Source organism: Marmota flaviventris, chromosome 19, assembly GCF_047511675.1.
Source record: "Marmota flaviventris isolate mMarFla1 chromosome 19, mMarFla1.hap1, whole genome shotgun sequence".
Classification (NCBI taxonomy): domain Eukaryota; kingdom Metazoa; phylum Chordata; class Mammalia; order Rodentia; family Sciuridae; genus Marmota; species Marmota flaviventris.
The window spans coordinates 17,345,463-17,361,773 of NC_092516.1; the positions used below are offsets into that span (position 1 = coordinate 17,345,463).

The following is a 16,311-nucleotide window of genomic DNA, read 5'->3' on the forward strand; positions in this document are numbered from 1 at the left end:
AGGATGTGCATTAACTGCTTTCTTATTTTGGAAGATACACTTGTCTAAACTAATTGGCATTGTACTGAATTATATGTTCCCATTATATTACAGTAAAACATGTAACATGAATAATTTTGCCTTTTAAACAATGTTAAGACACTAAAACCTTCTTTTACAGAGAAGCATATGCAATTGGGAAGAAAGAAAAACCACCGTTCTTACCAGAGGAACCATCTTCTTCCTCAGAAGAAGATGATCCTATCCCAGATGAGTTGTTGTGTCTCATCTGCAAAGATATTATGACTGATGCCGTTGTCATTCCCTGCTGTGGAAATAGTTATTGTGATGAATGTAAGAACTGCTGAACCCTTGAGGACATAGGTGTTAGAGTATTTGTATATACTTTGAAAGATAATGTAGATAACCTTGTTATCTACATTTCATGTATTTTAATAAGTGAAATGTAGATAACAAGGGTTGACCAACAAGCATTTAATAGAAAGTTTTTTTTTCTTTGCCCTTTTAAATATTAGAATTGGCCACCTCCTATACTGAGATTTCTTTAATTATAGAATTTTTGTTGTACATTTTACATGGTGTATAGAATCTATAAAACCTTTTCAACTTTAGGTAATTCTGCAAGTATTTTTAAATGGAACCAAAATCCCTTTACTAGATTTGTGAATAATATTCTGTTCTTTTTCTGAAAAGTGTAATTTGACCTTCTTCCTGTAAATTTATTACCCAAAATTGCAATTGTGATTGGGTTTTTTTTTTTTTTTTTTTTTTGTCGTCCCCCGCCCCCCAATCACTTATTAGCACCTACTTTTTTCTGTACTTACCCTAAGTTTATTCCTTCTTAACCAGAGAAGATGGTGTTATCTGGAAAGTTCACTGATCAGTCCTGCTGTAGGTTTTTCCATTTCTAGAAATAGTTTTGGAATACAAATCTATTTTCAAGCCTTTTCATTAAAGACTAAGATCAAGAAGAAGTCGCTTAACTGAAATTTGGAGACTGAGACAGGAGATCATGAATTTGAGACTCTGTCTTAAAATTAAAACTAAAAAGGATTTAGCTCAGAGGTAGTGTGTCCTGGTTTCAATTCCCAGTACTTCGAAAGAGAAAAAGAAGAGGTCACTCGGATAGGTTTGAGAATAAATCAGTAAACTACTTTTTGAAGCATAGAGAATCTACAGCTTAGTGTTGCTCCTACCTGCTGTGTTGTAGGTGTCTCTTCCTGCTTGAATAATACTTGTTTTTTAAAATTCTGTATTTTTATGATGCATTTTCAAAAATTAAACCATATAAAGTGGGTTTTTTAATTAATTTATTTATTATTTCTTTTGGTACTGGGGATTGAACCCAGGGGTGCTTTACCACTGAGCTACATCCCCTGCCCTTTTTATTTTTTATTTTGAGAAAGGGTCCCGCTAAGTGGCTTAGAGGCAAGCCTCAAACTTGTGATTTTCCTGCCTCAGCCTCCTGAGTTGCTAGGATTATGGCATGTGCCCACTGCTCCCACGAACCATGTATAGTTTTTATCCCTCGGGACTCATTTCTTTTTTTTCCTACAATATTCTAATTACCAAACAAAGAATAGTATTTAGGAAATAATGCCCTTTATCCCTATTCAGGCTTTACTTTAAATGTCTCTCTGACTTTTTTAAAAGTAAGTCAGGTGAGAGAAAAACATAGCAGAAGAGTGCTGTGAGAATGAGAGATTTTACTTGTTTCTTAATCTAAGAAGTGATTGATTTTGTGTGTTTGAAAAACAGTAATTAACTGAGCAGATGTAAGCCCTCTTTTTTGTAAGTCATTCTCTAAACACCAAGTTCCTGCTATACCTTTATTAATATTTAAAATCTTATACACAGGTATAAGAACAGCACTCCTAGAGTCAGATGAACATACATGTCCAACATGCCATCAAAACGATGTCTCTCCCGATGCTTTGATTGCCAATAAGTTTTTACGACAGGTAAGTTAAATTTTTTATGAAAAGAGATTTTTTAAAAAGTTTCTAATAATTTAACTATTTCCTGAGTGAATACCACATTACATATTTTCATATTTTTATGTTTGATATTGATAGGCTGTTAATAATTTCAAAAATGAAACTGGCTATACCAAAAGATTAAGAAAGCAATTACCTCCACCACCACCTCCAATTCCACCTCCAAGACCCCTCATTCAGCGGAACCTGCAACCTTTGATGAGATCTCCAATATCAAGACAGCAAGATCCTCTGATGATTCCAGTGACATCATCATCAACTCACCCAGCTCCCTCTATATCTTCATTAACTGCTAATCCGTCTTCCTTGGCCCCTCCTGTGCCTGGAAATCCATCTTCTACCCCAGCTCCTGTACCTGATATAACTGCAACAGTATCCATATCAGTCCATTCAGAAAAATCAGATGGACCTTTCCGGTAAGTTTTATGGATTTCTCATTGTTAGAAAACGAATGAGATAAATGATGTAGTGTTTTGTTGTATGGCTTTAATCATTCTAGAGGTCCACTGTGTTCAGTAAGTTTAGATGACTTGTAAGAAATGACTTGAGTCTTATGGAGCAAGAGGCAAATGAAGGTGATTCATTTGGCAAATGATAATTAAGCATCCCATAGTCAAATACCACCACACAAGTTGCCAATAACCCCTTTAAATGTTGGCTCATAGAACAGTTCTGTACTTCAGAAGTAAGAGAAGAAGTCACTTCATAATGGTCATAATGATGATATTAAGAAAGAGTAGATTTGAGTGGAACTTTTTACCATGCAGGTAGTAGAAAAGAGGACTTAAGGCGCACTGATGGAAATAGAAAGGTCAGGAATAATAATTATTTTGGAGCATAATTATATAGCAAATTAGTGAAAACTGATTTAAATCCTACTATTTCAAAAATGTAAAGGACCGTGACCATGTAGTCTAATAGCTCCATAGCATTCTTTTAGAAAAAAACCAACCAGCAATAGAGGGAAAATGTTGGGTGAAGGGGTACGTGCTGTAATCCTAGTTACCTTGGAATCTAAGGCAGGAGGATTGTAAGTTCAGAGCCAGCCCTAGCAACCTAGTGAGACCCTGTCTCCAAAAGGGCTGGGGATGTAGCTCAGTGGTAAAAATCCAGCACCCCTGGATTTAATCCTCAGTTTTTAAAAAGATTTTTTTTTTTTTCCCTGAAAAACAGCTTTTTAAAAATGTGTCAGGGGTCTATTTCAGATATACTGAAGCAATCTTTAGGGAGTCTCTCGTACATGTATATTTAAGGAATTCCACTGATCTGGTTTCTTTTTTGGCCTTTTCTTTGCTTGAATAGTGGTAATAAAGCCCAGAGAGTTCTGGATACCCCTTCAGTTTAGTAGCAGAACTAGAACTAAAGCCTGCTATTTAAGTACCATGTTCTTTTTTGTCCTCATAGCCCACACTTTGACGTTCTTTATAAGTTTGACTCCTCTTTTTTTGTACTAGAGATTGAAGCCAGGGGCACTTAACCACTAAGCCACATACTCAGCCTTTTTTTTAAAAAATTTTGAGACAGGGTCTTACCAAGTTGCTGAGGCTGGCTTTGAACTTTTCCATCCTCCTGCCTCATTCCCAAGCCACTGGGATTACTGGCATGGGCCACTGTGCCTGGCGGCAGTTTTCCTCTTGCAGTCACTTTCTTTCATACCGTATCTTGTCTTAAGGAAGCTCCTCTTTTTTTGCCTTCACTTAATGTATGAACAACTCTCCAGAGGCTCAGTCCTCATTCTCACTTTCCTCAGAGTTTTTCCTCATGTTTGACTTAATTCATTGTAAGGCAGGTGGTAGATAAACAGTGACACTTGTTATCTTTATTCTTATTCCTTCATATCTGAAACTTTTTAAAAATATTTTTTGATTGTTGATGTGCCTTTATTTTTTATTTATTTATATGTGGTGCTAAGGATCGAACCTGGTGCCTCACACATGCCAGGCAAGTGCTCTGCCACTGAGCCCCAGCCCCAGCCCCCTGAAGACCTTTTAATGTATTACGAATTATATTTGTTTTCTAGGGATTCTGATAATAAAATATTGCCAGCTGCAGCCCTTGCATCAGAACACCCAAAGGGCACCTCCTCAATTGCAATTACTGCTCTTATGGAAGAAAAGGTAAATTTTACTGGCTTTTAAATTTAGTCTTTACAGTAGGGTTTTTTGTTTTAGCCAATCCTTTCTTTTTAAACTTTTTCTTTATTTTAAAGGGTTACCAGGTGCCTGTCCTTGGAACCCCATCTTTGCTTGGACAGTCACTACTACACGGACAGTTGATCCCCACAACTGGTGAGTAAAATTATTTTAATTTGGACTTTTTTCCCCTTTAAAAAATGATTTTAGTTTTACTTAACATACAATTTTATATTTACTCACTGGATTCTTTTGTTTGTTTGTTTGTTTTTGTTTGTTGTTTGTTTCCAAGGTCCGGTAAGAATAAATGCTGCTCGTCCAGGTGGTGGCCGTCCAGGCTGGGAACAGTAAGTATATGTAAAAATTAAACAAGATAATGGCTCTTGAATTAAATAATGGAAACTACAACTAAGCGTTATGTTGCTGCATACTTTTTATTGTAAACTACCCTTTTATATGGAAGATTCAAATAGGTTTTATGTCAGGTGTCACAAATTCAAGCTTACATGAGGAATTATTTTCCAAAAGAATGTATAGTGATCCTTGAACAACTTGCAGTTGTGGGGCACTGACCTGATCTTCACATAGTTGAAAATCCACACATAACTTTTTAAAAAACTTCTTATAAGATTCGTATATGTTTTATGGTAAATGATATAAGAGACATTGTTTACATATAGTATTATGCATTTAGGACTCACTTTTAAAAATTTCTTCTTGGGCAATGCAAGTTGTCTGCAAATTTTTTTCAAATTGTCGCAAATTTCCCCTCCCCCCCCAAAAAAAATCCATATATAAATGGACTTATGCATTTCAAACCCAAGTTATTCAAGGGTCACCTGTAATTTTTCCACAATAGTAAAATACAAAATCAAATTCTTTTTGCTTTCATGGCTTACAAATGGTGGTCACTACTCAGTGAGTAGATAAAAATTACTTGAAAACCTATTTTAAATATGGAATCACTTGTTTCTCTAAAAATTCAAACTGTTCTTTGTCTATTTTTTTGTTTCTAAACTTGATAAAAATTTAAGTAAATAAATACATATTAAGATTAAAGCCTACCAAGCAAAAAATTCGTTTTTTTTTTTTTTTTTTTTTTTTGAATAGCATCTGTGTTAAAAAAAAAAATCTTACTACAGATTAAAATCTACAAAATGTGATTTTTTTTTCCCCTGCCCTGAAAGGCACAGACCTTTGATGTTTGTGGACTGTTCTATGGCATTAAAAATCACATTTATTTAATCTTTATAATTTCATTTTGTGAGACTTAAATTCTAGATCTTTGATCTTTGTTTGAAAGATAAACCAGATTTCTCTTAGTGAAAATATTCTGTTTGAGAAACTAGCAGAGTTTATCAGTAGAAAGAACATAGGATTTTAGAGTCAGGTAAGCCTAGGTTTAAGTCCTAGTTCCTCTATTGCCAATTACTTGATCATGAGCATGTGGTTTTACTCCTCAAGTCTCAACTTCCTCGTTTGTAGAGTTTAACATGAAGTGCCTGCATAGTGTGTTGCAGGCATAAGGGTTCTTTTCCTTTTCTATAAAAAGTTTATAGAGTAATTTGTAGAATATTAAGATATATAATGTATTCTATATTGTTTTAATTAATCAGAAAAATAAGTTAATTTTAAGTAAATGTAATATTTGCTCAGATCTCTGGAACAAGTTTAAAAATCAGGGAGTAAGAAAAATCTTTTTTAGAATAGTTAAAATAGATGCCTTAAAATCTATGCACTAAAAGGTTGTATATTATCTTCATGGAAAAATCTCGAGCCTTTTTTTATCTTTCCTTTACATACAGTTCCAATAAGCTTGGATATCTAGTTTCCCCACCACAGCAAATTAGAAGAGGAGAGAGAAGCTGCTACAGGTAGGCATGCTAAATATTAGAATAATAGTAATCTTATAAGACATTAAGCCTCAGCAACAGCAGGAGAAAGGGAGGGGTGGTCATTTGTTTTATGCTCTTCTCTTTTTTAAATCTTCAGTAGTTGTCCTTAAGAAACCTAGAAAAGCACAGATTTACATTTAGTATTTTAAATGATGGCTTTTAAGGGTATATCCTTTATTCTCCTTCCCAGTGATTACTTTTCCCTGTCAGCACAACAGAATGCTGGTAATGAAAGTTAACTTACTCAGCTTTCAAGTGTAATGAATTACATTGTTTGTCTTTTAAACTCACCTGCCCTTCTCTTTTCCAAAAAAATAGGGTAAGGAACTTTTTATGGGCTCTTGTCCCGAACAGTTCACAAGTAGTGTTTTTCTAAGTAAGCCATAGATCTTCCACCTAGGTCATAGTTGCCCAGGAGAAAAGAGTCTTCAAAATTTTATCAAAAGGGGGCTGGAGTTGTTGTTCAGTGGTAGAGCACTTGCCTCAAAATCGTGAGGCACTGGGTTCAGTCCTCAGCACCACATAAAAATAAATAAATAAAAATAAAGATGTCCATCTACAACTAAAAAAAAAAAAAAAAAAACGCTAAAGGTATTTTCTAGTGCTTCACTGAGAACTGTTACGCTTATGAAAGTTACTGTTTTTTTACTAGATCACAAGTTAAGAGAAGGTAATAGTTACTAATTCCTGATTGTGACAAAAGGCTTAAAATCTAAACCCCTTCTGCTTGTGTTGCCATAATGTAAAGAACTTTTAGTTTTACAAAAGCCCACTCGGTTTCTTTGATGAGGCACAATTTAGAAACTTTAGCTAGCACTATTTGTACTTAATCCTTTGAGAGAAAACGGTGGGATTTTCAGTTGTTGATGGGATTTTTTTTCAGTTCTTAATTATAAGTGTTAGAGCTGATATTTATTCTACTTTATATGGCCTTGACCCCCATCTTCCCTCAAAGAGGTTGCAGAAAAAGTGTTTTTTTTGTTTTGTTTTGTTTTTGTTTTTGTTTTTCATTTATACTTTTGATCTTGGAAGACATTATGTCGAAAACTGGGTCATAGCTAATTAGTTATTCAAAAGATACATTAGGAAGTAATAGGTGATAATTAGTGAAGTAATAACCAATCTAAACTTCACAAAAGGTAATTTTAAATATATCTCCATATAAACAATGTCCCATAAACTTTCCATTGAAATTCCTAAGTAGCCTTAAAAATCATGATTTTGTTTAGAGTTGCTTTTTTTTTTGAGATGGGGAAATGGGGTCTTGCTATGTTGCCCAGGCTGTTCTCATATTCTGGGCTAAGCGATCCTCCCACCTCAGCCTCCCAGGTAGCTGGGACTAAAACCATTGCACCTGCTTTTATAGAGTTATAACAAATAAGTGGTATTACTGTTTCTATGGTATTTGAACAGTTAATTCTATTCAGTTGTTTGTACATTTGAAAATGATTATGGCTAGGAAAAGATAAGTTTATCTTTACTTATCAGATGAATTTAAAGGAATAATATCTTGGAATTTATTTCTCCAGAAGTATAAACCGTGGGCGGCATCACAGCGAAAGATCACAGAGAACTCAAGGCCCATCATTACCAGCAACTCCAGTCTTTGTACCTGTTCCACCACCTCCTTTGTATCCACCTCCTCCCCACACACTTCCTCTCCCTCCAGGTGTTCCTCCCCCACAGTTTTCTCCTCAATTTCCTCCTGGCCAGCCACCACCTGCTGGGTATAGTGTCCCTCCTCCAGGGTTTCCTCCAGCTCCTGCCAATTTATCTACACCTTGGGTATCATCAGGAGTTCAGACAGCTCATTCAAATACCATCCCAACAACACAAGCACCACCTTTGTCCAGGGAGGAGTTCTATAGAGAACAACGCCGACTAAAAGAAGAGTAAGTATTTTAATTTGAAATTATTATATAAACTTTTTTCCATTTTCTTATATAACATTAAATAGGTGTCTTTGGAAACATTTTCCAGTGTTTCCAGTTAGTACAAGAAAATTCACCTAAAGTTTAAACCAAACCATACAAGCAACTTTCTCAGGGATTCCTAGTTATTTGTAGTTTTAAAGTAGAAAACTAATGGCAATTTCATTCATTTCATTCATGATCTAATTACATTTGTCTTGTTAGTTTTCTTAAATGGTTTTTGTTAACTTTCACTCTTTAACTTTATTTTACTAGGGAAAAGAAAAAGTCCAAGCTAGATGAGTTTACAAATGATTTTGCTAAGGAATTGATGGAATACAAAAAGATTCAAAAGGAGCGTAGGCGCTCATTTTCCAGGTTAGTGTTTTGCAAGCCTTCACAACAGAATTACAAATGGGACTTTGAATATCCAGGGATTAGCTATGGATATAAACAACATTGCACTTATGAATTTTTTCTGATTCGGTCTAGGTCTATAGAAATGGAGATGTAACCTATTTCCCAATATCTGTTCACTGAAATAATGTCTCAATGTAAATTCTATTGTGTAGAACTAGCAGTTATGGGGATTAAATTGCCCTTGTCCCTTGAAGTTATTTGCAGTGTAAAATAATTGGGAAATGTTTATGGAAGGAAAGAATTAGGGAAATAACCAAAGAATATATCTGAGGACCCTTTTATCATAAGGCTACAGCTTCTTGCTGGAACATTAACCTGTGTGATTGTAAAGTAGTAGTAGAACACAAAGTGCTGTATTGATAGAAAAACTGAATTAGAAAAATTCCATACAAGTTTGCTTTAAAGATTTTTCTTAGCCTCACACTTAAAATGTGGTTCCTTTAAAGTTAGATTGTTGGCTAGTATAGGACAAAAGATGGACTCCTACTTTTAAATAATTAGATAGGAAGTGAAATTCAAATATGATTGGCATTTTGTTTAATGTTAATAAGCTCATATACTCACGGTACATTAATGCACTCCACTCTAGTTGTTAAGACTTCACTTTTGTTTTATAACAAATGATTGCTCTGCTTTGTGTATTTTATTCCATTCCAATAGAGGTCACTGTGCCTCTTTAATCACCTAAGGTGAAACTTGGTATTAACAAAAACAAAGATGAAACCGTGAGAAGAGAATGCTAGAATATTAGAGTCTGTATTCTATTTTGAATATATTTCTCAACTATCAATTATTGTTTTGTTTTTGTTTTTAGGTCTAAATCTCCCTATAGTGGTTCATCATATTCAAGAAGTTCATATACGTATTCTAAATCAAGATCTGGCTCAACACGTTCGCGCTCTTACTCTCGTTCATTCAGCCGCTCACATTCTCGATCCTATTCACGATCACCTCCATATCCTAGAAGAGGCAGAGGCAAGAGTCGCAATTACCGTTCACGGTCTAGATCTCATGGCTATCATCGGTCTAGGTCAAGGTCACCCCCATATAGACGCTATCACTCAAGATCAAGATCTCCTCAAGCATTTAGGGGACAGTCTCCCAATAAGCGCAATGTACCTCAAGGAGAAACAGAACGTGAATATTTTAATAGATACAGAGAAGTTCCACCACCTTATGACATAAAAGCATATTATGGGAGGAATGTTGATTTTAGAGACCCATTTGAAAAAGAACGTTACCGAGAATGGGAGAGAAAATACAGAGAGTGGTATGAAAAATACTACAAAGGTTATGCTGCTGGAGCACAGCCTAGACCCTCAGCAAATAGAGAGAATTTTTCCCCAGAGAGATTTTTACCACTTAATATCAGGAATTCACCCTTCACAAGAGGTCGCAGAGAAGATTACGTTGGTGGACAGAGTCATAGAAGTCGAAATATAGGTGGCAACTATCCAGAAAAGCTCTCAGCAAGAGACACTCACAATCAAAAGGATAATGCAAAGTCAAAAGAGAAGGAGGGTGAAAATGCTCCAGGAGATGGCAAAGGAAATAAGCATAAGAAACATCGAAAAAGAAGGAAGGGGGAAGAGAGTGAAGGTTTTCTGAACCCAGAATTATTAGAGACTTCTAGGAAATCAAGAGAACCTTCAGGTGTTGAAGAAAATAAAACAGACTCATTGTTTGTTCTCCCAAGTAGAGATGATGCTACACCTGTTAGGGATGAACCAATGGATGCAGAATCCATCACTTTCAAATCAGTGTCTGAAAAAGACAAGAGGGAAAAAGATAAACCAAAAACAAAAGGTGACAAGACCAAACGGAAAAATGATGGATCTGCTGTGTCCAAAAAAGAAAATGTCACAAAGCCTGCTAAAGGACCCCAAGATAAAATAGATGGAGAGCGTGAAAAATCTCCTCGGTCTGAACCTCCACTTAAAAAAGCCAAAGAGGAGACTCCAAAGACTGACAGTACTAAGTCATCATCTTCCTCTCAGAAAGATGAAAAGATCATTGGTACCCCCAGAAAAGCTCACTCAAAATCAACTAAAGAACACCAGGAAACAAAACCAGTCAAAGAGGAAAAGGTGAAAAAGGACTATTCCAAAGATGTCAAGTCAGAAAAACTAACCAATAAGGAAGAAAAGGCCAAGAAACCTACTGAGAAAAACAAACCACCTGATAGTAAGGGAGAGAAAAGGAAAAGAAAGACTGAAGAAAAAGGAGCAGAGAAAGATTTTGAATCTTCTTCTGTGAAAATCTCTAAACTCGAAGTAACCGAAATAGTGAAACCATCACCAAAGCGCAAAATGGAACCTGATATTGAAAAATTGGATAGGACCCCAGAAAAGGACAAAACGTCTTCATCAGCTGCCCCAGCCAAAAAAATCAAGCTCAACCGAGAAACCGGGAAGAAAATTGGAAGCACAGAAAATATAGCTAGTACAAAAGAGCCCTCCGAAAAGTTGGAGTCCACATCTAGCAAAGTTAAACAGGAAAAGGGCAAAGGAAAGGTCAAACGAAAAGTAACTGGAACTGAAGGATCCAGCTCAACTCTTGTGGATTATGCCAGGTATTATGGGAAGGCGGGAGCAGCTGTCCATCTCAGGAAATCACCCTGGAATTTTATCCATGCTTAAAAGTGTGTTTGGTAACAACGTGTGCCTAAAATGGGAATTAGGCTGGCTTACTCTTTCGTTATATTTAAACTGGGGTGGGGGGGGGGCGGCGTATTATTAAAGATAAGGTTTCAAGAAGATTTGGGTGGTTGAACCACATTTGTTTTTAAACATTTGTGTATTCGAGCAAAATAATTTAGCTTTTTAAAGTTTTAAAGGACATTTATCATTAGTTCAGGTTATTTATCAGTTTTATAATTGGTAGAACATCCTTCCTTAATTAAAATTGTTTCTTTTCTTTTTAGTACGAGCTCAACTGGAGGCAGTCCTGTGCGGAAATCTGAAGAGAAAACAGATACGAAGAGAACTGTCATTAAAACCATGGAAGAATATAATAATGACAATACTACTCCTGCTGAAGATGTTATTATTATGATCCAGGTTCCTCAGTCCAAATGGGATAAAGATGACTTTGAATCTGAAGAAGAAGATGTTAAATCCACACAGCCTGTACCAAGTGTAGGAAAACCTGCCAGTGTTATAAAGAATGTTAGTACTAAGCCATCAAATACAGTCAAATACACAGAGAAAGAAAGTGAGCCATCAGAGAAAATTCAGAAACTCACCAAAGAGGTGAGCCATGAGATTACACAGCATGAAGTCAAAAGTTCAAAAAACTCTTCATCTAGTGAAAAGGGGAAAACCAAAGATCGAGATCATTCAGTGTTAGAAAAAGAAAACCCTGAAAAAAGGAAGAACAGCACTCAACCAGAGAAAGATAGTAATTTGGACCGTCTGAATGAACAAGGAAATTTTAAAAATCTGTCTCAATCTTCCAAAGAGACTAGAGCTTCAGAAAAGCATGATTCCATTCGTGGTTCCTCAAATAAAGACTTCACTCCCAACAGAGACAAAAAAACTGACTATGACAACAGAGAGTACTCAAGTTCCAAACGTAGAGATGAAAGAAATGAATTAACAAGAAGAAAAGACTCTCCTCCTCGGAGTAAAGATTCTGCATCTGGGCAGAAAAATAAGCCAAGGGAGGAGAGAGAGTTGCCTAAAAAAGGAACAGGAGATTCCAAAAAAAGTAATTCTAGTCCACCAAGAGAGAAAAAGCCTCATGATCAGAAAACCCCCTATGATGCTAAGCGCCCAAGTGAAGAGACAAAATCTGTAGATAAAAATCCTGGTAAGGATCGCGAGAAGCATGTGTTAGAGGCACGGAACAATAAAGAGTCAAATAATAGTAAATTACTTTATGTACTTAACCCACCAGACCCACAGATTGAAAAAGAACCAGTTACTGGACAGATTGACAAGAATGCTATCAAGCCTAAACCCCAGTTAAGTCATTCCTCCAGACTGTCCTCTGACTTAACTAGAGAGACTGATGAAGCTGCTTTTGAACCAGACTATAATGAAAGTGACAGTGAAAGTAATGTATCTGTGAAAGAAGAAGAAACTTCTGGAAACATTTCTTCTGGAAACATTTCTAAGGAGCTGAAAGATAAAATGATGGAGAAAGCAAAAGAGAGCCTGGACACAGCAGCAGTCCCCCAGGTGGGTGTAAGCAGGAGCCAGAGTCAAAGTAGCCCTAGTATTAGTCCAAGTAGAAGTCACAGCCCTTCTGGAAGCCAGACCCGAAGCCACAGTAGCAGTGCCAGCTCAGCTGAAAGTCAGGATAGCAAGAAGAAGAAGAAAAAGAAGGAAAAGAAAAAGCACAAGAAACATAAAAAGCATAAGAAGCATAAGAAACATGCAGGCACTGAATTAGAGTTGGAAAAAAGCCAGAAACACAAACACAAGAAAAAGAAGTCAAAGAAAAGCAAGGACAAAGAAAAGGAGAAGGAGAAAGATGACCAAAAAGTGAAATCTGTCACTGTGTAGGAGGACAGATTATTTTTAACTGACTTAATTACTAAGTCATCTGTATTAAATTTTGTTATAATGTAAAGAGATTCAAGCCTTGTAAATAATGACATGGAAGACCCTGTGCTGCACTTAAAATATTGCTGCTTGATTATTTGATTTTTACATCAGAGCTTTATAACACGAACTTTTGTACAGAACTGTGAGTGTGTGACCATGTAACATGAGAGGTTTTGCTAGGGCCTATTATTTTTAACCACCATTAATTAGTTGGGGTGGAGTTTACTGTACTGTGAAATTTTCACATTTGAATTTTTTTAATTGCCTGGCAAACGCTGATATAAGTTCTAAATATCAGCAGAATGATTTGCTGAATTCATTACAACCCCGTTATGTCACTTTTTGATTACAATAAAAGTTTTCAGTAAACTTTTCAAATGTTGAATATTCGCATTATTTAAAGAAAACAGTATGGTATCTCTTCCCTTTCCCTATTCAAAACATCTTTTGAGCCTTAGGCTGAATTGGATGTTTAAAATTTAATTTGGCACGTTGGAGATACAAAGGTGTGCTGGAGATAGGTGGCTGGAAATAGGTCAGGTCAGTTGGCGATATGGTTGAATAAATCTAGGGGATCTTGACTACAGTAGATAGAAGCTTCATTTCTTAAAAGGTTTGGGTTTACAACTTGGAGACAAGGAAGTGTGATTTATGACCGGAAGACTTGTCTTGAAATTTTGATAAGTTAGTATTAAATCTCTTGTAAAGGAGAATGCAGGTAAACCTGTGAGCATCCGTGGCCTGCCCCGTCTACCCAGTTGATAAGAGCAAACAGTAAGTACTAGATAAGACTGTGGTGGGTTATTGCTTTATTGCTGTGGTTCAGGAAGAATACTGTGAACAACAAAAAGGATCTAAGAAATGTACATAGGAGTTGCACTTAAGAAACACGTAAATGGGGATTATGTTCATCTTCATTTAGAAAAAATGGAGAACACTTGTGGTCTGGTAGTGATCCTGGAGGGCTTTGGTGGTTGAAGACAAGGCTTTATATGAGCAACAAGCTGCTGCCTAGCTCTGATTAAAAGCATTTCCAGACTCTGCCAGGTACACCACACTGTCTGCTGCTGTTGATGCGTGATTTTAAATGGCATACAGATAAACTTTTCTGACTGTGAGTGTGCATTTAGTGCAGCATTTTAACATATTGACTTAAAATTTGTACACAAGCACTGTAATCATGAAAGCCATTTAGGACTGAGAAATTTGGAAAGTATACTCTAGTAGCAATCAGATTTCTTTAAATGGACTGTGTATGTGTCTCCTTCACAGCAACAAGTGTGAGCTCAAAAGGTATGTGTCTGGTTTTTGTTCCAAAAACCATTCTATGCACCTAGTAATCAATAAATGTTTTAAATAATAAGATGACATAATTTTTTTAACTTTAAGGTAATTTTACCAGGCAAATTCTTCCCTACATAGTGGTTGAAATATGCCTAGGGGCCAGTAAAAGCATACTTCACTGCAATATGTCAGCTTCCCCCTACACCCCAAGGGAAGAAATTCATTTTTGAGCTACTGTAGATTTGAGAAATAGTATTCTCCCAGTAACCAGGAAACCATGTTTCAGTATTCCAAACTGTTAAAATCAGGTGCCTAAAATAGTTGCCTTGCTAGTGTTAGCAGATGAAGGGAGCTGAACCCCCTCCAGAATATTTAAGCCAGTGGTATCAGGTGGAAAGCGACGTAATGATTTATTCTTCCCAATTTGTGCAAGTGTTCCCAGGTATGTGTTGTCCCCTTTTACCTGTTTAGTTCATTTAACAAATGCTATTATTTTGCCCAACTCTATAGAAGAAAACCTCTGGAATGTGCTCTAAGACCTTCTTTTTACTATTGCCAGTTTGCTTTAGCTTCAGCACTTGTTTTTTAACAACAACAATAACAAAGCCTCAGGTGAGTATATAAATATGTGTGTTTTGAGTGTACTGCTTTGTAGGTCATAAACACCCCTTTGGCATCAGTTTTTCACATTTTTAAAATCATTTTTTTAACTGATCATATATCATTTCTTTGTGGTGAAAATTTTCAGAAATCTTTTCTGTAGCTTTAAGAAACACAGGACATTACTGTTACCTGTAGTCCCCCTACTGTGCAACAGCATACCAGAACCTCTGGCTCCCCCACTAACTGGTGTCCTCCTACCCATCAATCCACCTCTCCCCACCCCACCACCTACCAGTTCTCCCTGGTTCCTGGTAACCACCATCCAACTCTCAACTTCCTATATTCCACATATGTGTAAGATCATGAAGTACATGATCTTTGGCCTATTTCATTTAGCAAAGATCTCAAGTTTCATTCATGTCACAAGTGACAGGATTCTACCCTCTCTGATTGAATGCTGTTTCACTGTGTATTTTTACTACATTTTCCTTCTTCATCATTTGATGGGTACTTTGGGTATTTCCATTGGGGGTGGGGGGTAACGGTGAACAATGCTTCAGTGAACATAGGAGTGCCATATGTTTGACGATTTATTCCCGATTTGTGCAAGTGTTCTTCTGATCGCATCGGAAGCTATTTAGTGATTTATCTATGTATGCATACGTATAGCACTCCATATATATAAAGTAGTAGGATTGCTGGATCATGTGGCAACTCTAGTTTTAATTTTTTGAGGAACTCCATTCAGTTTTCGATAATGGACATACTAATAATGTACATTCCCTCCAACAGTGTGCAAGGGTTCCCTTTTCTCTACATCCTCACCAGCTCTTAGATTTTAAATTTTCTGTTAGGAAAGTATAGAATTAAGTAAGCCACTTAAATCCTTGATAAAGAGTAACATGGAGCTGGTATCTGTGAAGAACAATTTGAAATACTAGTAAGAAAGGGTTAAAGGGAATATTTCAAAGAATTCTTTGTAGTAATCTAAACAGTTTATCAAAACTCCTTTTTATTAGCCTTTGAAATTATTTTTATGATTATGTCAACAGAATTTTTTAAAGTGACAGGCTAATTCCTTTATGCACTTTTTAAAAACTTAATGGGAGGCGAACAGTGTTCTCCGCCTAGCCCAGAGCTTGCTCCTCCTCTCTTGGCAATGTGCCTGCCTTTGAATCGCCATGAAGTTGGCTTGGGCAGTATGAATCTCTTTCAATTCAGTTTTCCATTTTAAAGTCTTTAGTGGCAATTAGAGCATGGACATGTATTTAGGATTCCAAATAAAGTGTTCTCTTGCAGAAACATTTGACACCTTAATAAAATTGTAATAATTGACTAAATATATTTTAACACAAATTTAATGATGCCCAAAGCTGGTAGGTGTTTCCATGTCTTAGAAACTAATAAAAACAAATACGAAAATTAAAAGATAGGGTAAGGCTAAAAACCAGGGGAAAAATGGGATGGTAGAGAGCCACAAATGTGGGGGACTTCTGCCATATTACCACATCTAAACGATG

At 36.2% G+C, this 16,311-nt stretch overlaps 1 protein-coding gene across 2 annotated transcripts in view; it reads left to right on the forward strand.

Annotated features, from left to right (window-relative positions):
- The window catches only part of Rbbp6 (RB binding protein 6, ubiquitin ligase), a 31,611-nt gene extending 18,329 nt beyond the window's left edge, over window positions 1–13,282 (forward strand). Inside the window, exons 8-18 of one of the 2 annotated variants that reach the window (XM_027948410.3) lie at window positions 161–333; window positions 1,858–1,961; window positions 2,076–2,413; window positions 4,018–4,114; window positions 4,207–4,285; window positions 4,422–4,476; window positions 5,935–6,003; window positions 7,554–7,916; window positions 8,211–8,312; window positions 9,169–10,926; window positions 11,278–13,282. In XM_027948410.3, coding sequence (XP_027804211.2) covers window positions 161–333; window positions 1,858–1,961; window positions 2,076–2,413; window positions 4,018–4,114; window positions 4,207–4,285; window positions 4,422–4,476; window positions 5,935–6,003; window positions 7,554–7,916; window positions 8,211–8,312; window positions 9,169–10,926; window positions 11,278–12,862 — 4,723 coding nt within the window. In that variant the 3' untranslated portion in view covers window positions 12,863–13,282. The remainder of the gene's footprint in view (window positions 1–160; window positions 334–1,857; window positions 1,962–2,075; window positions 2,414–4,017; window positions 4,115–4,206; window positions 4,286–4,421; window positions 4,477–5,934; window positions 6,004–7,553; window positions 7,917–8,210; window positions 8,313–9,168; window positions 10,927–11,277) is intronic. The other variant, XM_027948411.3, reaches the window with a different exon arrangement.
- Window positions 13,283–16,311: the final 3,029 nt, after the last annotated feature.